Source organism: Coturnix japonica, chromosome 1 (assembly GCF_054131305.1).
Source record: "Coturnix japonica strain WE chromosome 1, WE-NBRP24, whole genome shotgun sequence".
Taxonomy (NCBI): Eukaryota; Metazoa; Chordata; class Aves; order Galliformes; family Phasianidae; genus Coturnix; species Coturnix japonica.
In genome coordinates this window covers 135,768,277-135,791,763 of record NC_140663.1, presented here as the reverse complement: position 1 = coordinate 135,791,763, position 23,487 = coordinate 135,768,277, and the positions used below count along the sequence as shown (strand labels likewise).

Below are 23,487 nucleotides of genomic sequence, written 5' to 3'. Positions count from 1 at the left end.
CCAAACACTACTGAAGCAGTGTTTCATTTTATGAATTGTTGCATTCTGAATTGTTATATGAATATGAAGTCACTGAAAATGCAATCTAATCTATGATATCCTTTGAGTTGGAGGGGACTATTAAATGTCATCTAGTCCAAGTACCCTAAAATGAAAAGGGATATCTACAGCTAAATCAGGTTTCTCAGAGTCCAGCCCATCTGGACCTTGAATGTCTCCATGGAAGGAACATCCACTATGTCTCTGGGCGATCTCCTACAGTGCCACACCACTCATTGTAAAAGACTTTTTCCGTATATCTAAACTAAATCTACCCTCTTCTAGTTTGAAAACATTTCCCTTTATCCTATCATAACAGCCCCCACTAAAGAGTCTTTACTCTTCTTTCTTACAGACACCATTTAAATACTGAAAGACTGATTATCAGGTCTCCCCAGAATCTTCTTCAGCTTCTTCCAAGTTGAACAACCTCAGCTCTCTCTGCCTACCCTAATTAAGGAGGCCTTCCATCCCTTGGATTATTTTTGTGCCTATTCTCTGGAGGCACTCCAACAGGTTCATATCTCTTCTGTACTGATGATTAAACATTTGGACACAGTACTCTCACCAGCACAGAGTACTGTGCAGAGAGGCAGGATCACCTCCCTTGACCTGCTGGCCACATTTGTTTTGATGAAGCCCAAGATCTAATTGGCTTTCTGGACTATGAGGACACCCTTCTGGCTCATGTCCAACTTCCCATCCGCCAAGACCTTTTTGTCAGGGCTGTGGTCAATCCCTTCTGTTAGGGGGGGGACCTTGCACTTGTATTTGTTGAACCTAATGAGATTCTCCTGCACCCACTGCTCAAGCCTTTCTAGGTCTGTCTGGATGGTATCTCATCCTTCTGGTGTATCAACCCTACCACACATGTAAAGGCCAACCTGTCTATTAAAATATTCTGTTTAGTAGAAGAGCTAACATTTTCTCAGGTATTCTATCCTCAGCTCAATATTTTTTGGTCTGTTGACAATGTTGAGTAAACCTTTAATAGTATAACAATTTGGAGAGATTTAAATACGAAGCTTGGATACAGTTAGCTCTGTAATGTGATATGCTATAGATTTTAGCTATTTCTTTATTGTGCTATTTTTTTTCTTAATTTCATAGTATCATAGTATCATAGTCTCGTGCGGGTTGGAAGGGACCTTAGTGATCATCGAGTCCAACCCCCGGGATTTGAGCCTCCTGTGTAGCAGAGTGGCACTTCTACCACTTGCGCCACAGGGGATTCGAACCGGGGTCTCCGGTGTTGCAACGCGGCATTCCTACCACTGTGCCACCAGGCGCAGTGCTTAAATGATTTTTTTTTGTGTGTGTGTGTGTGTGAGGACTGCTAAGGAGATGAAAAAACATTTGGGGCAAAAATACTAAACGTTACAAATTTACAAGAAGGAAAAATGGCAATGAAAAAAAGGGGGAAAATAAATGAGTAAGGTGTAAGATTTAAAAATTATTGATGCTATGAAATTTGATTCCTTTTTCAAATACAGATCTATGAAAAAATAATTAACATGAATTTTCTTTATAGAATTTATAGATCCAACAATGTCTGGAAAACAAATATATGATTCACGTTCACCTAATACAATACTGACAGGCAACCTAGAGTAATGGATTTACTGATATTTTCTTAAGTTATTGATGCTGCAAAATGTGGTAGAACACATAATGGGAGAAAGGATAGCAAACACATTTTTATCCAGCATCTTCTTTCTGTGTGGATTTTCTCTCAGTCATGTTACTTTTAAAAGGGATTTATATTATTTTTATCACCTCAAATGATTATGGGGACCACTTGCTTTAAAAGAAAAGGACAGATATTAATAATGTAGTTAGAATTAATGGGTTTCAAGTAATTGGAGAGATTTGTTCTTTGCTTCGTAACAGAAGTAATGCCATCTGTAATGGAAAAGACTGAAGTGGTTCATGTTCTTTGGAGTCGGAAGTTCACTGCAATTAATTGCTTTCTACGCTATTCAACCTGTGTTCCTTAAATAAGATTTCCTGTTAGAATTCACTGTCAGTTAAGATTCCCACTACCTGACTAGCAAAGCTAGGATTCCAGCACATGTCAAGGGGCAGAGGAGCACAGGTAGTTTCATTTACCTTTTCATTGTCAAATATCTATCAGCACCTATCATGCACAGGTTTTCCCAAGTTATCAGATGCTTATGGCAAACTGTTAAGTCTACAGGGCTTTCATTTGAATTGTCACAGAAATTCATGTAACAGGAAATTAGAGGTAAATAGCTTAACTGGAATTTAATATAAAAGAGAAAACTCTGGCTGAACTATCACATGCTTACTTATTACACATTTCTTAATAAAATGATATGTAGAATTTTTATGTTAGTATATGTGACAGATTCCAGATATTCTGGCTGCATCAGCTCTAACACAACAAGGCTGAGTAAAACTTGATCAACTATTTGATGTACACCAATATTCCTTATTTTTACCTCATTCATTCTGATAAAGACTCCTTAACTCTTCAGACCTAATTTAAACATCCACTAAAGAGTGAATTCTATCAGTAACTATTTCTGCCAATGGACTACACAGTGGACTAAGAAATGTCTACAATGTAATATGGCCATAGTTGCTCAAATGATGAATTTTCAAAGTGATGACATGAAAAAAATGGGGCTGCTTTTCTAGCTATTTTTAATCAACATGAGCCAGATCTGTTCTCCAAGGAGCAAGATATACCTAAAATCAAAGTAAATGTTTCAATTCAAAGGCTAGCTAAAATCTATAAGTTATAGAGGGTGGGAACTTAAAAGCTTCATGTGATAAAGCTGAGTAGCAAAATTACCAGGTGCTTTTTTAGTCTAGTCTTCAATGAAAACTCAGAATGAGTGTTCAGTGATATTGACTTCTTTCTACTTGAAGGACAATTTGCAAAGTGGTGACTATAAAGAATAAACAGATTAGGAGTGTTAAAAACAAAACAAAACAAAACAAGGATTTGTTAAAATTCTTCAGATAAGAGAGATGTACAAGAAGTTAAATTCCAGCTCTGAAAAAGCCAATAGTAGCATTCCCATTTAATTCACTGTGAGTTATGGTTTCACCCAGAAATATGAGCTGAGCATGAGTAAAGGAAAAATTATTATTTTTTCTGATATAATATCTTACATTTATGTACAACATGCATTGCACTGTAAAAGGCTTTAGGAACTTCATAGAATAAACCAGAAACAAATAATTCTTTATTACTCAAAAAAACATAAAGTTATTTCAATGACAAAACTAAAAAAAAAAAAATATGAGAACTTTCTGGAGAAACTGTTCAGTGACAATAGACACACCTTATCTCCTTTGAAAAACAGCTCTTGACGTAGTTTGTTATCTATTGCTATACTTTGTATTGCTGTAATAATCAGAGGGGAAAAAAAACCAAAAACAACTATTTAATAGCAGCATCTATTACTTTACTGTGTATTTTCTATGAAAACTTGTGATTATATTTCTTATTTTTTATAATGTGGAGCCTTTTTGTACTTCAAGTTCATTGAATCAGTGAGAAAATAAAGATGTGTCATTTAAAATATTTTTGCCTACTGATATCCTTTAGGATACCGCGAAGCCTTCTCATTTCTGGGCTGAACTGCTCCAACACTCTCAACCTCTCATCATATAAGAGTTGTTCCAGTCTTGTTAACTCTCTGCTGGACTCTTCCCAGGTGGTCCATGTCTCTTTTGTCCCAGGGGGCCCACGACTGGATGCTCTGCTACAGGTGCAGCCTCACCAGTGCTGAGTAGAGGTGAAAGATCACTTCTTCTCAACTGTTGGCAATATTTTGCTTAATGCAGCCCAAGATACCATTAGCCTTCTCAGTGGTAAAGGCATGTTGTTGGCTTTTATTCAACTTGATGTCTACCAGAATCCCCGAGTCCTTTTCAGCAGAGCTGCTTACCAACTGGGGTTGTTCCTCCCCAGTTACCTGTCTTTACACTTCTTGTAGAACTTAATGAGTTTTCTGTCGGCTCATTTCTCCATCTTGTTGTGATCTCTCTGGATGGCAGCACCACCATCTTGTGAATTAGCCATTCCTTCCAGTTTCATGTCCTTAGCAAATTTACTATATTCTACTATTTACTGTATTCTATACAGCCACCAGCTGAATCCTAAAAACTATTTTAAAATATGACTAGATAAATGATACAATTTATATGGCGGAGACTTTAGCAAATATTTAATGAACAAAATATAACTAAATGCCTTACTGAAAGTCAGCAATGCTGTGATTCCAACCCCTTCAATTCTGTGATTCTGTGTGATTCTGTGATTCCTAATGAATCACGTTGATGCTGACCACTGCACAATGCATAACTACTTCTTAATTAAATACAGGTTTAACCCAAAGTGCCTCAGGTGCAGTATATTTTGTGAAGGAAAAACTGGTTTTGAAATGCGCTTGGAAAAAAAACTTGACATCATAACTTCCTGTTTATTTGCAGAACTATGAACCAGATGAACAACTTCAAACATATCTTTGGGAAGAACTGAAATACTAGCAGAATACATGTTAATTCTCAAAGTCTTTTTGGGGAATGTCTGACTGCATGCTTAACTCCCTCCAAAATGAAATAGGAAACTTTAACTAAATGAATCTCATTGCCTAAATAAATTGATGATATTTAGTGTCTCTAGGCAATACATCATATCTCAGTTTTAAGCAATATAGACTTGTATTCCATAGACATCAGCAAGCAGTTTAGAGAGTGAGCCCTGTGATCTATTAAACATCTTAAGAGAAAAGCAATTTTTAATGTTACTTGGAAATACAGGGGTTTAAAATTCTCTTCCTCATCTACTACACATTCTGTGATATGGGACTGATTACTTGTACCCTCAGTTTTTTTCATGAAAATATACCATGCATTTCCACATGCCACTTAATATGTTTGTAAGACGTGCTTTTTGTTTAAACTCAGCAGGCAGGCAAGCATCACACAGCTGTTTTCTCACTCCCTCATGCAGAAGGATAGGGGAGAAAAAGGGGGAAAAAAAAAGGTAAAACATGGGTTAAGATTTAGACAGTTTAGTAGATCAGAAAATGAAAATATTAATAATAATGATGATAGAATAATATATAAAGCAAGTGATGCACAGTGCAGCTACTTATCTAAAAACTAATGCCCAGACAGTCTCTGAGCAGAACCTGCTGTTCCACCCAATTCCTTCAGTTTCTGTAGTTCAGCATGATGTCACAGGGTATGAGATAACACTTTGGCCAATTTGGGTTAGCTGCCCTGGTTCTGTCCCCTCCCATGTTCTTGTGCACACTGAGCTACTCTTTGGCCAGGCAATATGAAAAGATGAAACGTCCCTGACTCTGTGTAAACACTACACAACAGCAACAAAAATGTGAGTGTGTGATTGTGATCAACATTCTGATCCTAAATCAGAGCTCTATACCAACTATTAGGAAGGAAATTAACTTTATCACAGCCTAAACGAACACAATGTGCTATGTATTATCTATGCACTTTAAATCTTTACCTATGTACCTTTAAACCCTCTAACAAAATGTAAGCTTGTTACTAGGATAAGTTGTCAAAGAACTACTTTACTTACTTAAATCTTGGCTTTATATTTTTTCTATCATCCTATTTTATATGGTCTATTGTTGAAAATGTTTAGCTTACAAACTATTATTCAGGTTTGCACCTATACTGCTATAATGCTGACTTGAGCAAGATAGATCAATTTAGGATGAAAATAAGAAGACAGCACCTCCTATTTCTCAAACCATTAATTCATTCATTATAAAGTAGATCTTCCAAATGTGCAACTCCACAAATTGGCCTAAATGAATTAAAAGCTGAATGCTAGGTGCTTTGCTTTCCAGATTTTTTAATTTACTGTTATTACTGATTGGTACTTTTGGTTAAAAAGGTTTTTCTCAACTGAATTACTGTTCTCAAAATAGTGAGTGTACTTACACAGATAGCTCTGTAAATAATAATTACTCATTCTGAAAATTTGAATATTGCTCTCTGGGAAAAGGTATGAAAATAGGAAGCTGTCTATCATATTCAAGGTTAGATAATTAAAAAGGAAATCTTATGGTTGATATTGTAGCTGTACTATTTTCAGTGTTGCAGAAATGCTCCTCAAGATGTTGGCTATTAAAGTTAACAATTCAGCGGACATCCACATTCTTCCACTTAATGAACTGTTAAAACTCAAATACCTGGAAAAGAAAGACTGGAAATTAAGTGCTGGGCATTATGACGTTTCCTACCAAAGCAATATCAGATTCAGCTTCATAGATCATCATGCCTAGTTCCTCAATAGTTTGTATTTCTTTCATCATAGCTGTATTATAACATGTGAATAGCTCTTTTTCATAAATTTTGTCTATAAATGAACAAACTGAAAGACATCATTACAGATTACCCAATTTATACGATGACAGAAAAATTAAGTGAAATTTAATTTAATTTCTGAATAAGTATTAAAAAAATGGTAGATGGTGCACTCTTGACAATTACCTTTAAAAAAAAAAAAAAGAGACATTGCATTTATAAATTTATAAATTACTGATTTAACTATTGATTACTTGCAGTATAATTCAATAGATATTAAATATTTATTCTAAGTTTCAGAATAAAAGATATATATATATATATCTTTTGGCAATACAAAAAAATGTATATATATATACATTTATTTATTTATTTCCTATGTCCCTAAATTATCACTGCAGGCCTCTTCCTCAGTGGTAGAAAGTTTGTTTAATTATTAAAATTAAAACATTGAAAATATTGTAGAAATTATGCATTTTTTTTTTTTTATTATGAGGAGTAAGTTTTAATTGCTTTAATGTCAGATAGATGTAACAAATTTGTCAAATAGCTGTTAACTGAAAATATATTTTCACAGTATTTAAAATCACAATTCTGAATCTATGGCTATTTAATTTTTACTGAGGGAAGAGAAAACAAAACAAAACAGAAAATACTTTTTTCAAGTTATTTTCAACAAAGAGGAAAGTATTTGCATCATAAGTGGACATACGGGCTTTCATAGCCATTTTACTGAACATTAGCCAGGTAGCTGGGCTTATTTATTAAATTGTATTTGACAGGATGATGTGTTTTCCAAATGTGTGTTTATATAGAATATGCCAGACTGACACTAATATTAATTAGCTGTAAAACATGTTGTGTATCAAAGCACATCTGCTCTGTGGCACAGTGCAAACACAAATGGCACATTGGCTTTTCAGATAGGCTGATTGGATCATGTAGATCAACTTGCTCCTAGCTCCAGTTAGAGACTTTCATCAATGTCTTGCAGTTTATGACATTTTCAAAGGTACTGTGCTGACATGCCAAATTTTCTCAAATTTCTTTTTCAGAATTGTTGTTTGAGTAGTGAAATTAACCTTTTCTTGCTATCCTCATGGAGTTTCAGTGTAGATCCTCTTGCGAGTCCAATAGTTCTCAAGGTACAATTCTGTGATTCTGTACAGACAACACTGTCATGGTGTAACTTTCAGTTCACGCCATTTCAAAGCCAGTAACATTAAGCAGAAGAGCCAGAGCTGAAACCAAGAAATAAGTCAGGATAGTTCTACTGGACAAGAGTATAGAATAGCTTGAGTATTGCTCTTGTTCCCAGCATGTTCCCAGCATGCTGCATTAGGGAACCCAAAATTTCCCTAATGCAGCATATAAAAGAAAATATATATGATTTTCTGTAGGCACTGATAACTGAGTGAATGAACTACATCCTCAGTGTCTGAGAGCTGAAGGTTTTTAAACATTCTTGTGTCTACATATGAGTTCAGTTTACATATTTTGATTAAAGTCGGTGGAGATCAAGACCTTAGTTCACTCCAGTATGGAGTGGGCTTTGCCATGTTAGTCAGAATTGTAGACTAAATGTTGAAGCCTACTCCTGTTTGTCAGTGTTTCTTAAAAAAAAAAAAAAAAAAAAAAAAAAAAGAAGAATTTACACTGAACAGTGTAAATCTGCTGTATTATACTTGGGATATTAATTTCCTTACAGGAATTGGGTTTTCCTATCTTTTGCTTTGGTTTTAGTTGTCAATAAATGGAAAGCAGCACACTTGACAGCTGGGAGCATGTTATTGACAACCAAACAGTTCATATCGTATGTGTGTTTTTCATAAGAACTATAAAAGATCTCCTCCTGCTCCAATGCATATGTGAATAGGTTCATATAGGATGCGCACTTCTTATTCTTACATCGCTTTTAGGATCACCTTTCCACAGAGACAGAAATCTTTCTTTAAGTGATCGTTTTTTTCTGTTTCTGAAAATTACTGCATGGTTTTGGGAAAAATAGTAGCTCCATGTATCTGAAAGGTTTTGAGAACAGGAAATATATTTGGAGAACATGAAGTGTAGTCACATAAATATGTGTTCTGATAATCTTTTAAAAGACATTTGGAAAAAATTTGATAACAAAGGAAAAATTCTTTAGAACTGGTAATGATAAATGCATTAGTTTCTCAATAGACCAGAAGTTTTACTGGCTATACATATCTCATATGTTTACAAATAGAAAGTAGTATGCAATTTTAGACATGACAATAACAGTAGTTCTACTTGAGGTTGGCTATTTCTGCCTATAGAAATCTGAACACTCTGCATTATAGATGAGTATAAAAACTACTTATGATGTTTGTACTACTGAAAGCTTGCAAATTGCACTTGTGGTATGACATACAGATGATATTTTCTACTTATATTAATTGAATGTTTTGAAATGGGTGTTCTTCATGAGGAAATGAAAGTAAATACATATTTCCATTAGTAGGGAGAACTTCAGAGTTCATTCCACTGATGGCAACGGAAGTAGCATTAAGTCATTAGTATTTTTTGTGTTCTCACAAAGAATAATAGGGATAATATTTTAAGTACAGACTGAGTAACAAAATAATAATATTTCATATTATTCTCCACTTGGCATTGCTTTCATTTTTGTTTTCGTTTTTATTTTTCCCCAGGTGCTTAATTTTAAGAAATATGGTTGAAATTGATAGTTTTCTTCTTATTTTGTCCACTTCTTTCCCTGCTTAAGCAACTGGCTTGCAGTACATCACAGCTGTCATTATAATGAGAGAAAGCATCATGATGCAGCAGAACTTAGTCAATTCAATTACATAGAAGATGCAGTGAAATTATTTTTGATAGAGACACACCTGCTAAGGCTTCCTACTAGCTAGTTTGCATTTAGATATTTTGTAAAAAATACTTATTAGAAAGTTCATTTAAACAATTCTTTAACAAGTGTGGCAGGAAAAATATTTCCCTGATGAAAGTGTCAAAACTCTGAAGAGACGTTTGCTTCACAAGAAAGGCAGATTATACAGTCTTGTCCTAGTAAGGGTCAACTAAAGATCTCAACCATCTTTAAAAAAAATGCACAGATCTAAGACCAACACCAAGAAGCTATTTTTTTCTGAAAGAAAGAAAATTGCCAAAATATAGCAGTCTGCTATTGGATTTCTAATAATGGCAAAAATGACACAGCTATAAGAGGCAGAAGAAGCTTTTTACAGAAAAAAATGCTTAGGAAAAATGAGCTGAAGTGTAGTCAGCCTCCTCTTGAAAGCCTAACTGTTTGCATTTTAGATTAAACTTCTCCACATCAGTACTACTAGGAAGAATTACAAAATTTATCAGGTGAGTGACCCTCTAAGCAAATGCTTATTGTGACAACATGAATGTCTCCCATAAATATACTCATGCCCAGAATTAGTTTATCACATGCTACTCATCCAATTGCTCAAGAATGTATTAAATCACTACTGGGGTTCAGGTTTCCTGACTGCTATAGTGTCTACTATGTGATATTAGTATGGATAATTTTGCCTAAGAGTTGTAATAGTTTTGTGCCATTTTTCTCATAAATTAAAGTGCTTACTAAAGTAGTACTGCAATCTTGTGCAGTCCATATTAATTTGTAAAACTGCCATTCCATATTGCTCCATTTGTGGAGACTATGTTTCAGTAATATGAAAAAGATGCACAAACCATTTGTCATGACTTTGTTAACCTCTTGTTTCAAACGAGTTTGAATATTGTACCTAAAAAAAGTATATTGTCCCTTTAGGAGCTGTTTCAAAATTTCAAGAGCATTAATTCAGAAATAATTATGCATCAGGAAAAAAAATAAAAATAAAGTATTCTTACAGTGAAGAATGTCAGTTCTCTTGTTAGAGATCATCGTGCCATTGATATGCATCAATAAAACTATTTTTTAAAATCTACTTTAAGAGTATAAATATGGTTCATCAGTAATTTCCAAAAGTTATTTTAGAAGCAACTAAAAAAGGTTCTCATGGAAGAGTTTCTTAATGAGCTATTTTCATCAAGTACATTGAACTAACAAATAAAGCAAAATGTTTTCAAAACTACTAACAACTGAGGCAACATCCACATCCACACTACAGGCTGTGTGATGAAAGGATTCAGCAAAGCCCTCTCAAAAAGAACTTGAAGATACTGGTGGATTGGAAGCTAGGCATGAACCAAGAATACAATTAGAAAAGTTACTCTCTGTAGATGGCTTACATAACAGTTTCAAATAGGTACCTTAAAGAAAGACAAGAACTTATATTTAAATATTGTCTACAGAAACCATAGGCATAATGGAAATTTGAGAACTTAGAAGTATATCTATATTCTTGGATTGAATTATTTAGAAAATCTCACTTTCCAAGCAGAAGATAGAGTCTGGATTCTTAAACTCCACTCTGAATGGCTTCCCAGAGGATTTCTGATACCATTTCAAACTAAACATGGCAAATATTTCAGCTCCACCTGTTAGGGTTTTTTCTGTTTGTCAGTTTGTTTTCTATTTACTTATTTATTTATTCATTCATTCATTCATTCATTCATTTATTTATTTATTTTCAGCTACTTTCAAAAGGTGATGCAAACACTTGTCTTGCAAACAATAATGAACTTTTGAGATATTTCTCTTTTTGGACTGCAGTAATGTAAGAAAGTAACACCATTTCTGTCATCTTATAATGCCTCTCGGACATTTGATAAGTTTCAGGTAGTAGCAGAGATCTGTAATTTTAATTCACACATGGAAAATAATTTACCAGTTCATTTTCATATATGCATATTATTGAGTATTGTGATTGAAACTGACGACTAATTTCAGCTTAGCTTAATTTTCTTCAGCAATGCTTTGCAACAAATATAAGCATACTGCCACTGATAGGCAGGAAAAATGTGGAACACCTCTCCTATGAGGACAAAGTGAGAGACCTGAGGCTGTTCAACCTAGGGCAGAGAAGGCCTGAGACCTGATTATCAGCCTTTTAACATCTAAAGGGGATTCACAGGAAAGGAGACACTCTTTAGAAGGGTCTGCTTTGGTAGAATAAGGGGAAATGTTTTCAAATGAAAAAAGGGTAAATTTAGGTTAGATATAAGTAAAGGTCTTTTACAATGAGGGCGGTGAGGTAATGGAACAGGTTGACCAGTTATGTGGTTAGTGCCCTGTCCCTGAAGACTTTCAAGTTAAGGCTGGACCAGGTTCTGAGCAACCCAATCTAGTTCTGAATATCCCTATTTATAACAGGGGAATAAGACTAGAAGGCTTTTAAGAGCCTTTCCAACTTGGAGGATTCTATTATTCTAATTACAGACAAAATAATGGTTTTTATATTTGTGTAGTATGTACAGAAGAGATTTGGATAATTCTATGTGTGTATGTGTGTATTGAGAGTTCAAGTTACTCCTTCAGAATAATAGGGAATTAGTCTGAAATTGGACCATGAAAGTAATTACACAATGTTGTTAATGGTAAAATCATATTTTATTCAATAATTTTTATAAATCAATTAAATGTCATGCCTTCTTATTTTAGTGCACTATATTTCCTTATAGATATGAAAAGTTAATGTAAGCAACAACAACAACAGAAACAATGACAAAAACAACAAAGACAATAAGACCATAATATATGCTGGTTAACTCCTGAAAAGGTTAAGAACATCAAGTTTTCAAATATCATGACCTGACTTTAATGACCCAGTAATAGGCTGACATTTGCAGTACCATTTTTATGTAATAACACATCACAGGCAAAGATCATCAAGTGCAGTGTAACTGCTTATCTCAAAGGAGAAAAATAAGTAATAACAGTACAACAGAGGTTAATAATAGGTACAGGTCCAGCCTGGCTTTTATCAGTCTCTTTAGAAAATGAACTGGGAATTACTGTCAGCTTGATTGGAAAACAGAGAGGAGAAATAGATACATATGGGAGGCATCAGTCAGAGCAGAGAGACTGGTCTATGTGAAGGTTGCTTGCAAGGTTACCTGCTCTGATGCAAGGTAAAGCTGGTATTTGCATCTCAAAGCTTTGTTTCTTTCTCAACATAGTGTCACATAAATTGTCAACCCTGGGGTTTTAATTTCACAGATGTCTAAGCTCATTTTTAAATTAAAGTGCAATAATCTGTGATCCGCACTATATCTCATCATTCTCATCATTCTGGTCTTTTCTCAGCAGAAGCTGCACTGTGATTCTTCTTCTTTTTTTTTTTCTTTTTTTTTTTTTCCTTTTACACATCAAAATTGTACTGAAAGTTAGAAATGTTATAGGGTTTCTTTTGATTGTTTGTTTGGTGCATCTTTCTGTGAAGGTTTACTTTTTTCTTCTTTTTTCTTTTTTTTCGTCTAAATATTGTGTTCTATTTTTACATATGAACTCATTATTTTTTTATCTTTAAAATCTATGATCTTTATAATCCCTAGTCAGTACTGTTGGCTGCCAGATGCTTTGTAAAGATTTCAGTCTTCTCATTGTGCCTCCCTCCCTGCTTCTTTTTTTTTTTTTTTTTTTGTTTTTTTTTTGTTAGTGGAGATATTGTCTTCTAAGGTACTGACTCAGAAGGAATGTAATAACCTTGAAGCAATTTAATTGCGGAGCGAACCCTACTACAATAATGCATTATTGATTTATTAGAGGAAATTATGAAATGAATTTTATTTGTAGATATTATGTTTAGACTTATATGAAAGTACAAACTTGCTTATTCCATATTGTTAGCAACAGAATTGTGCAAGCCTATGGATGATACAAGCCTGAGGGGAGTGGCTGATACTGGAGGGAAGAGCTGCCATCCAGAGGGACCTTTACTGGCTTGAGAGCTGGACCTCTGCAAACAGTAGTTCAGAAAGGCCAAGTGCACAATCCTACACCCTGGTCAGGGCAATCTTAAACATGAATACAGGCTGTGTGATGACTGGATTGAGAGCAGTCTTTCAGAGAAAGACTCGAGAGTACTATTGGATGAAAAGCAAAACATGCTTTTGCAGCCCAGAAAGATGTCTGTGTCTTGGGCTGGATCAAATAAAGCATAGCTAGCAGGCCAAGGGAGGTAATTTTCCCCTTCAACTCTGACCTTCTGAGACTCTATTTGAAGTATTCTATCTAGTACTGAGGGCACCAGCATAAGACACTGTCATGGTTTTGTAATTTTGTAATTTTGCTATCAGTATTCCACATCATAACATCATGTAAAGTATGGATACTACTATTGAATGTGCAGTCCACAGAAGAAGACTACATATCCCAGAGAACAACAGGGGTTAATGATAAGTCACAGGACCAGGACGCTATATAATCTTGTTCCCAGGCTGGAGTGCCCTCCTTCTTCTCTCGAACTTCTCAGAGAGTGGGAAGCGTTCCTGCCAAGTCACCTAGAGTTCACAGTAGGCCTCTCGGTTTTCGGGGACTCTCTCTCTCTGTTTCGTTCGATTTGTTAGCCTCAATTATATTATATTGTGTTATCTTGTATTTCGGTATCATATTTAGTAAAATAAGTTTTTCCTCCTTAGATTGCCACTGTTTTTATCCCATTCCCCTTTTCCCCCTCCTTTCTGGGCTCCGGGGTGGGGGGGGTACGGGGTGGCTTCCCCTGTCACGAGCATAGGTAAATCTAAGTAACCCGTGACAGACACAAACCTATTAGAGTAGGTTCTAGGAGATGATCAGAGCATCAGAGCAATTCTGCAATGAAAAGAGCCTAAGAAAGTTGAGATTGCTTAATCTAAGGAATGGAAAACACTGGAGAGATCTTATAAGCAGCCTTCCAATACTTAAAAGGGACTGAAAAGAATGACAGAGAAAGGTTCTTAATCAGGGAGTGTAGTGATAGGACAAGGGTAATTGTTTTAAACTAAAAAGGATTGGTTTAAATTAGATATAAGAATTTATTCATTATTCATGCTGAGCAGATTGTCCAGTAAAGCTGTTGATACACCATACCTGGAACCATTCAAATCCAGATTGGATGGGATTATAAGCATGGGCTTATAAGCAACCTGATTGAGTGGAAAGTATCTTTCCCTATAGCAGGAGGATTGGAACTAGATGATCTTTAAAATCCTTTCCAGTGCAAAGCTTTCTTTGATTTTATGATTATAGTGCTCAAATCTCATGCTTCAGTTTCTGCATGTGTGCATGTGAGTTGCACAAGCTGATTTGGTAATTGTACTGCTCAGGGTCGCTCTCAAATATCTTTCAGCTCTTTATTCTTTACATAGTCTTAAGAAAAAACAAACAAACAAACAAAAAAAAAAGTAGAAAAACCAAAATGCGTCCATTATCTGCAGGCACCACAATTTGCCACAGTCAAGTAAAGCTGTTTGATACATTTTCTTTTTTATTATTACTATCTATTTTGGTTGTTGTCATCTAGGTAGATAATCTTATTAGATCAACAGAATGTCATCAAGATACGTTATTGATTGAAAGCAACAGGGAGAAGCATTTGCTGCTGATTCACAGTTAAATTGAAAAACCCCAAAAAATATTGGGGAGGGGTGAGAAAGAAAAAAGGTATGTTCTGACTGAAATATATATTGTTTTCTTATTGTTGGTAATTGCTTTCTCCATTGTTGCATATGTAGAATTGTAGTTTGCTTAACAATTACTTCCCTTAAGGCAGAACAATTTGCAGTAATTACCTATCTTAAAGTATCATCCTAATAAGATACTATACCAAGGGCAAATACCCCACAAGCCAATTTAATTTTAATTTTTATTTTTATTATTTTATTTTATTTTTTTTCTGACACTCCATGATTTCCCTGATATAAAGACTTGGAAGTTCTATGGTGTCTGCAGCTACCCTGGTATAGACTCGTGTGTACTACAGGCCTCCTGATCAGGATGAGGTGGTTGATGAGGCCTTCCATAAGCAACTGGAAGTAGCGGCACACTCCCAGGCACTGGTACTTATGGGGGATTTCAATTATCCAGATATTTGCTGGATGACCAATATGGCCAGGCATGCGCAGTCCAGACAATTCTTGCAGTGCATGGAAGATAACTTCCTGATGCAGGTGGTAGAGGAACTGACACAGGGTGGGGCGTTGCTGGACCTTATCCTCACCAATAAGGAAGGACTTGTAAAGGAAGTAAAAGTTGGGGGCAGCTTGGGATGTAGTGACCATGAGATGGTGGAGTTCGAGATCCTGAGTGGAGGAAGCAAAGCAAAAAGTAGGATTGCTACCCTGGACTTTAGGAGAGCCAACTTTGATCTCCTTCGGGACCGACTTGGGGCTATCCCGTTGGCCAGGGTGCTAGAAGGCAAGGGGGCCTGTGAGAGCTGGTTAGTGTTTAAATGGCTCTTCTTCCACGCTCAGGATCGGTGCGTCCCTGTGACTAAGAAATCGGGAAAAGGTGCAAGGAGACCTGCATGGATGAGTAAGGAGCTCATGTGCAAGCTCTGCGGAAAGAAGAAAGTACATGATATGTGGAAAAAGGGTCTGACCACTTGGGAACAATACAAGAATGTAGTCAGGGACTGCAGAGATGCGACCAGGAAGGCCAAAGCCCACCTGGAGTTGAATCTAGCTAAGGAGATAAAGAATAATAAAAAAGGCTTTTTAAAATACGTTAACAGCAAAAGGAAGGCTAGGGAGAATGTGGGCCCCATACTAAGTGAGGGGGGCACTCTGGTAATGGGGGATGCTGAGAAGGTGGAAATACTGAACGCCTTCTTTGCTTCTGTCTTTAGTGAAAGGGCTCTCCCTCCAGAATCCCAGACCCTGGAGGTTGATGAGAGAGTCCGGGGAATGGGAGATTTCCCTTTAGTCAGGGAAGAGGTGGTCTGTGAGTGCCTAGGAAACATTAAGGTCCATAAATCCATGGAACCTGATGGGGTGCATCCACGGATGCTGAGAGAGCTGGCGGAGGTCGTTGCTGAGCCACTCTCTGTAATCTTTCAGAGGTCTTGGAGAACTGGGGAGGTGCCTGAAGACTGGAAGATGGCCAATGTCACTCCAGTCTTCAAAAAGGGCAAGAAGGAAGACCCGGGTAACTATAGGCCAGTCAGCCTCACCTCTGTCCCAGGGAAGGTGATGGAACAGCTTGTGCTGGATGCCATCTCCAGACAACTGGGTGATAAGGAGGTTATCAGGAGTACCCAGCATGGGTTCACCAAGGGGAGGTCATGCTCGACCAACTTGGTGGCCTTTTATGAAGATGTCACTAGCTGGGTGGACAGGGGGAGGGCGGTAGATGTAGTCTACCTTGATTTCAGTAAGGCTTTTGATACTGTCCCCCATGACATCCTTATAACAAAGCTGAGGAAGTATGGGATAGATGAGTGGACGGTGAAGTGGGTCGAGAATTGGCTGACTGGCAGAGTTCAGAGGGTTGTTGTTGGCGGTGCGGTGTCTGGCTGGAGGCCTGTAACTAGCGGCGTCCCCCAGGGATCTGTGCTGGTTCCGGTCTTGTTCAACATCTTCATCAACGACCTTGATGAGGGGATAGTGACCACCCTCAGCAAGTTTGCTGATGACACAAAGTTGGGAGGATTGGCTGACACGCCTGAAGGCTGTGCTGCCATTCAGCAAGACCTGGACAGGCTGGAGAGCTGGGCAGTAAGAAACCGGATGAGGTTTAACAAAAGCAAGTGTAGAGTCTTGCACCTGGGTAGACATAATTGCATGCACCAGTACAGGCTGGGGGAAGACCTGCTGGAGAGGAGCTCTGCTGAGAGGGACCTGGGCATCCTGGTGTACGACAGATTGACCATGAGCCAGCAGTGTGCCCTTGTAGCCAAAAAAGCCAATGGCATACTGGGATGTATTAAAAAGAGCGTGTCCAGCAGGTCAAAGGAGGTGATCCTCCCCCTCTACTCTGCCCTGGTGAGGCCTCACCTGGAGTATTGTGTCCAGTTCTGGGCTCCCCAGTACAAAAAAGACAGGGATCTCTTGGAAAGAGTCCAGCGGAGGGCCACAAAGATAGTGAAGGGCCTGGAGCATCTCCCCTATGAGGAGAGACTTAGGGAACTGGGTCTGTTTAGCCTTGAGAAAAGAAGGCTGAGAGGGGACTTGATCCAGGTTTATAAATACCTGAGGTGTGGGAGCCATAGTGGTGAGTCTGGTCTCTTTTCAGTAGTGCGTGGGGATAGGACTAGGGGTAATGGGATGAAAGTACAGCATAGGAAGTTCCGCACGAATGTGTGGAAGAACTTCTTTATGGTAAGGGTGACAGAGCACTGGAACAGGCTGCCCAGGGAGGTGGTGGAGTCTCCTTCTCTGGAGATATTTAAGACCCACCTGGACGCCTACCTGTGTGACGTGGTGTAAGGAGCCTGCTTTGGCAGGGGGGTTGGACTCGATGATCTCTAGAGGTCCCTTCCAACCCCTACAATTCTGTGATTCTGTGATTCTGTGAATGCACCAGGAGTATTAATTGAAATGTTCCTGTACCTTCTGAGCTCAATATTTTTCAAAGCAGTATCTAACTAACATTGAGAGAGGTATTCATCCATTCATCTCACTTAAATGTAGGTATCTGTATTGGATTTAATTATCTTTTAAAAAAAAAAGTGAGAATTCCCAGGACATATTTCAATCCACAGTTGAATGCAGTGCAAAATTCAGTTACCTAAATACCATATGAAATACTCTAAGACAACCATAACTTGGGATCTGCTAGATGTTTTAAGCCATTTTTCTAACATTTGGAAAACAATTTAATACAAAAAAAAAAAAAAATAAAATAGATAGATAGATAGATAGATAGATAGATAGATAGACAGATAGATAGATGATAGATAGATAGATAGATTTTTTTGAATTTAACCTTGACAAATGAGTTGTATTGTAAGAGTAACTAGTTCTAGAAAATAAACTAGTTCCATACTATAACAGTATGTATAACACTATATAATTACAAAGTGACAATATGGCGGTGACAAGGGCAGGGGCAGAAAATAATTACCTTATTACATATTAAAAATACATGAGCCTGACATGATAATAAATGCATTACAGACTTATTTTGAACATCTTGTTTTTTTCTTGTCAGTACAGTACAGTCACAACAGTGACTGTTGTGAGACTATTTGAAGAGCAGCATTGTGTTGAAAAATCAATCACTCCTACAAATGCAATGTTCTTTGCTGCTGCTGGAACTGGTAAAATAAGTGAGTCTCAGTCCTGTGAGAAATAAGTTTATCACAGGATCTTCCAATGAACTTAAGACTCTACTTTTATTCTTATTTTTTTCCAGAACATTTATTGCCTGGTAAAAAGTCCCTGTCGTTACCAGGACTTCCTTTGTTAGTCAAGAACACCAGCACTAGAAGGGATAATTATAATTATCTCTGTATGCCTACTTTTCATTCCTTCCCAGTCACCAAATTTAGATTAACAAAGAACATAAGAACTTTATCCAAATATATTATGCAAGCTGACAATTTTCACTTCTTGTTTTTTCACTCTTGTTGCTCACTGTAACATTTTTGCACACTCTGAAAAGATACATTTTAAGTGATGCCTATCAGTTCTTTGGACTCATCCATTACACGGTAAACTTCAATTTAGCATATTCAGTTTTTGATGTAATGAAAATCACTTGACAGAAGTTGATATGCTGCAAAATAAGTCTCAGATGCTTCATTATGTATTCATAGATAGGTGAAATTTGTGGTGATTATTCACACCTCTGAAATGTGTATCATTGGATTAACAGCTATAAGAAGCACATTTCTGAAGGTTAGCTTAATAATATTGCTTTTTCTACCACAGATAACATGTATTTGTAATAACATTATATTCTGTGAGTAAAAATAAATAAAGTACTATAACTGTGCAGAATAGTCACTACTATGCTAAATTTATCACTGACTGAAAAAGCCAGGTTTGGAAGCTTTTGCTGATCTAAATTATCTGTATGGATAAGCACCACTTCAAAAGTGCTGGAAAGTAATTTCAAAGTGCTACTTTCTTACTATGCCTGAGATCCTAGAAGTAGGGACAGTCATGGTAAATTTACATAACTAAATATGGAATTGTTTGCTTCATATTATTTCAACTAATGAAAGAAATTCCAGAAGTGTAATCATGTTGTTAGAATCCTTGGAGTTGGAAGGAACCTTAAATAGCCATCCAGTCCAACTCCTTTGCAATGAACAGGGATATCCACAGGTAAAGCAGGTTGCTCAGAGCCCCATCCAACCTGAACTTGAATGTCTCCATAAATGGAGTATCCACTACCTCTCTAGGCAATGTGTTCCAGCACCTAACCACTCTCATACTTTTTCCTTATATTTAACCTGAATTTACCATCTTTTAGTTTGAAACTGTTTCTCCTTATTCTGCCACAGCATAATTCATTCAGGAAACCTGCAGTGGCATAACACTAGTTCATCATGCTGTGGATTCATTTGGAAGCAAGACAACAAAGTAAGTTTTCATTCCTAGATAATTGTACAACTAAATAAATGATATCTCTGTGGGCTACTACAGAATCTTTTTGAAGGGGAAGGAAAAAAAACAAACACAAACACAACAAAAAACATATGGAAAAGTAATGCTTTGTCCTTTAATTTAAGCTGTGAAAAAATTAAGTATAAGTTGATGTTTGTATTCAGTGTGTATAGGGCTTATACAAATACATGCAAACACATATCTACATGTATTTATAACATTTATAATACATGTGAATTATTTTATCCAGAATGATTTTCAAATTAATTAGACTACCTGGAATAGATTTTTGCTGTGCTCACATCTTCTTGGTGTCAATGAATGCAAATGTGTGCCTTTTTTTTTTTTTTTTCCACATGAAGGAATTCAATAGAAATTCAGTGTTTAGTCCCTAGTGCCATACCATTAATGTCTACATCTGACACTGTGGGCCAACATATTAAAATAGGAAGCATTACGTTTAGAGCACCTCTTGTAAAATATACAATACTATCAATATATAAGGAACAAAACATTTTAATGTTCAATATTTTTCTTGAAATTTTAAAAGAACAGAGGAACAGAAACATAGAACTAGTGAGATATCTGACCTTGCTTTTGTGAAGCAAACACATAACTCTAGTTCAGTGGCAGTGGTTTCAATTCAGTGTTAATCATTGCATGTGAATATGTCTGTAACACCTATAATGGAGAAGAAAAGAAAAGAAAAGTAAAAAAGAAAAGAAAAGAAAAGAAAAGAAAAGAAAAGAAAAGAAAAGAAAAGAAAAGAAAAGAAAAGAAAAGAAAAGAAAAGAAAAGAAAAGAAAAGAAAAGAAAAGAAAAGAAAAGAAAAGAAAAGAAAAGAAAAGAAAAGAAAAGAAAAGAAAGAGAAGAAAAGAAAAGAAAAGTCTTTATTCTTTTATTCTTTTCCACCCTCTACCCCTTTTTTAAATCCTGGCATATCTCTCATGGATATTTTGTGGTACAAAACAAAGTATGGGAAAATTGACTTTCCATCAGCTTAATAAATACTGATGAATTGGGTGCGGCCAAGCATCACCCTACATGATCCATCTTTAAAAGTAACATTGTTTTGCAGGAAGGTCACAATTTACTTACTGTTCATACAGTCTTTCATCTTTGGAAGGAGAGCATTATGTAAATATTGAGCACATTTGTGAATTGATAAAAAAATATATGTTGTGAATTCTCTCCTTAGAAATATAAACTGGTAAAGTCTGTAAAGCTTCCAGCATTATAGAGAAATGTTTTTGGTATTTTTTTCATACTTTCTGTCTAGTGATCAGTATTTTGTAATATTTTTTATCATAGCATGATTCAATTCCATTAAACGAGCCTATGGAGAGACTAATAATGTGTTTATTTAAGTATATTCTTCAACAATTCTATTTAATATCTGTAGATTTGCCCCAGTGTAAACATGGTCTGAAATCTAACCTGAATCAACATAATTCTGATGTAAATACAATAATATTATCAAGACTGACACTGCTAGAAATCTTTAACATTTTGGAAAAGATTCAGAAACAAAATGTTTATTAGACCTTCTAACTTGTGCAAGTCAAATATATTCCACATTCAAATGGTAAAGTTAATTTTCCTCTGCAATGTAAGTCCAATAAGTGCTAAGAAGGACTTATAAAACAATTTGTGTTTCAATTTTTTAAGTGCTTTTTAATTGCATATCTGAATTACTCAAAGTCAAGTTAATTGAGAGATAAGAAACTAGCTTCAGATTAGTGTAAAACAAAAGTATTGCTTTTGGCCATCAGCCTTAACATGAAATTTCCTTCAAGCTTCTATTAAAAATGACTGCAACAGTTTAAATTTCTTGTTTTGGACTAATCATAAAGTATCAGTGTTCCAGGACAAATGCAAACATACAAAAAAACCCCAAACAACTTGGGAAGAATGAAAAGTCTGATTTGTCCTTGCTGAGTTGATTTGAGCTATTTCAATTAACTTATTAATTTTGGATAAACAATTACACATTTACTTATGCTTCCACAATTAAAAAAACCAAACAAAAACAAAAAACAAACAAACAAAAAAAACCTAACTAACAGCAACAACAACAAAAAAAACCCCAAGTTGTTACATTTCTTTACATTTTCTGCACTCTGAATGTAGTTATTTCACTTCTCTGGTTTTATGTCCAGCTCAATTATCATGTGCAGCACAGTTTACCACAAAATGCTTGTCAATACACAATCGATACTGCCTAGTTTGCAAAACAAATCAAAGCATCATGATTTTTTTTTCCCCTAAATGTTAGAAATTGTTAGAATATTCTGGTTTAGAGTTTTTAAATTTCTATTTATTTATTTATTTATTTTTAATCTTTCTGTTACTATAGAGTAGCATTTCTTTAAAAAATGGTATTCCTTAGTGTTCAGTTTTATAACCAAACAGGATTTTCTCAGTATTTAGAAGTGCATTATAGCTCTTTGGTAACTTCCTGAGAGGCATGAGATCTAAGAACCTCTTTCAGTTCTTAGGAGAACATGCTTATCTTGGTTTTTTTTCCTTCCCATGCTGACATCAATAATTTTAAATACACAGTAACTCCCCTTTCAAGCCTAAAAAAACCCCAACATTTTCCAGCTAGAAGTAAATTTACCAAATACTCCCAGCCAGAGTGCTTTGCTGGAGTCTTGGTTTTCTCTCTTATGAAATAAGAGTGCACTATTTACAATGGAGGTTAAGACTTGATTTGTAGAGTACCTAGAGCTCATTAAATGCCAAGATGCATTATTTAATAGCTGCTTAGAGCATTTTTTTTCTTAGCTACTGCAGCAAAAAATCATCAACAGCAATTCACTGAGGAAGATGTTTTCCTGTAATCACTGCTCATTGAATTCATTGTGATTTATCAGCATGTGTGAAATAAAATAAAATTAAAAGAGTGAAAGAAGTTTGACTATAATGTCTTATTGTGATTATTTTATATATATTGTCAGACCTCTATGTGCAGTTAGACTGCGGAAATCAGAAATAGAAAAGACATGACAACTAATAATTCTACCTATCAATGAAAATTTGGTACCCCTTCAACATCCCTTCTACATGAATGAAGATGATTAAAGACTTTTTAGCAGGGTCTGTGACAATAGGACAAGGGGAAGCAGTTTCAAACTAAATGTCTGTATATTTAGGTTGGATACAGGGAAAAATCTTTTACAGTGAGGGCACTGAGGAATTGGAATAGGTTATGCAGAGATGTGGTGGATGCCCTGTCCCTGGAGACTTTCAAGGCAGGACTGGATCTGGCCCTGGGCAGTCTGATATATTGTTGGATGTCCCTGTTCTTTGAAGTGGAGTTGGGCTAGATGACCTTTAAAGGTCCCATCTAAATCTACAAATTCTATGTTTCTGTGATTCAATGATTCAATTTTTACCCAGTCTATTTTTTAATACTTCACATAATGTTAGTTTGTTATGATATAGGATTGAAAATTCTTATGTTATGTTTCATGTGCACAGATTCTATCTTAGTGCACATGATCTTAAAATAGTGGGTTTTTTTCTGCAATACTTATTGTCCTTGTACTTATTGAAACTTTTGAGTTTAATTTCTTCCACTTTATTTTTATTTTTTTATTTTCATTCAACCAATATTGTAACATGTTAAACCTTATCAGAGCTTAATTTCCACATACAACTCTTAAGTTAGCAAGATGTCACTTTCACAACCTGGTTACT

General features: G+C 35.9%; 1 protein-coding gene across 6 annotated transcripts in view; it reads left to right on the top strand.

Annotated features, from left to right (window-relative positions):
- Nucleotides 1–23,487, top strand: part of GPC5 (glypican 5) — a 508,496-nt gene that overhangs the window by 300,402 nt on the left and 184,607 nt on the right. The window contains exon 8 of one of the 6 annotated variants that reach the window (XM_015851541.3): nt 19,683–19,764. The exons of 4 other annotated variants lie outside the window; for them this stretch is intronic. In XM_015851541.3, coding sequence (XP_015707027.2) covers nt 19,683–19,687 — 5 coding nt within the window. In that variant the 3' untranslated portion in view covers nt 19,688–19,764. Of the gene's footprint in view, nt 1–394; nt 530–19,682; nt 19,765–23,487 lie in introns of those variants that run through there. One more of the 6 variants, XM_085536016.1, reaches the window with a different exon arrangement.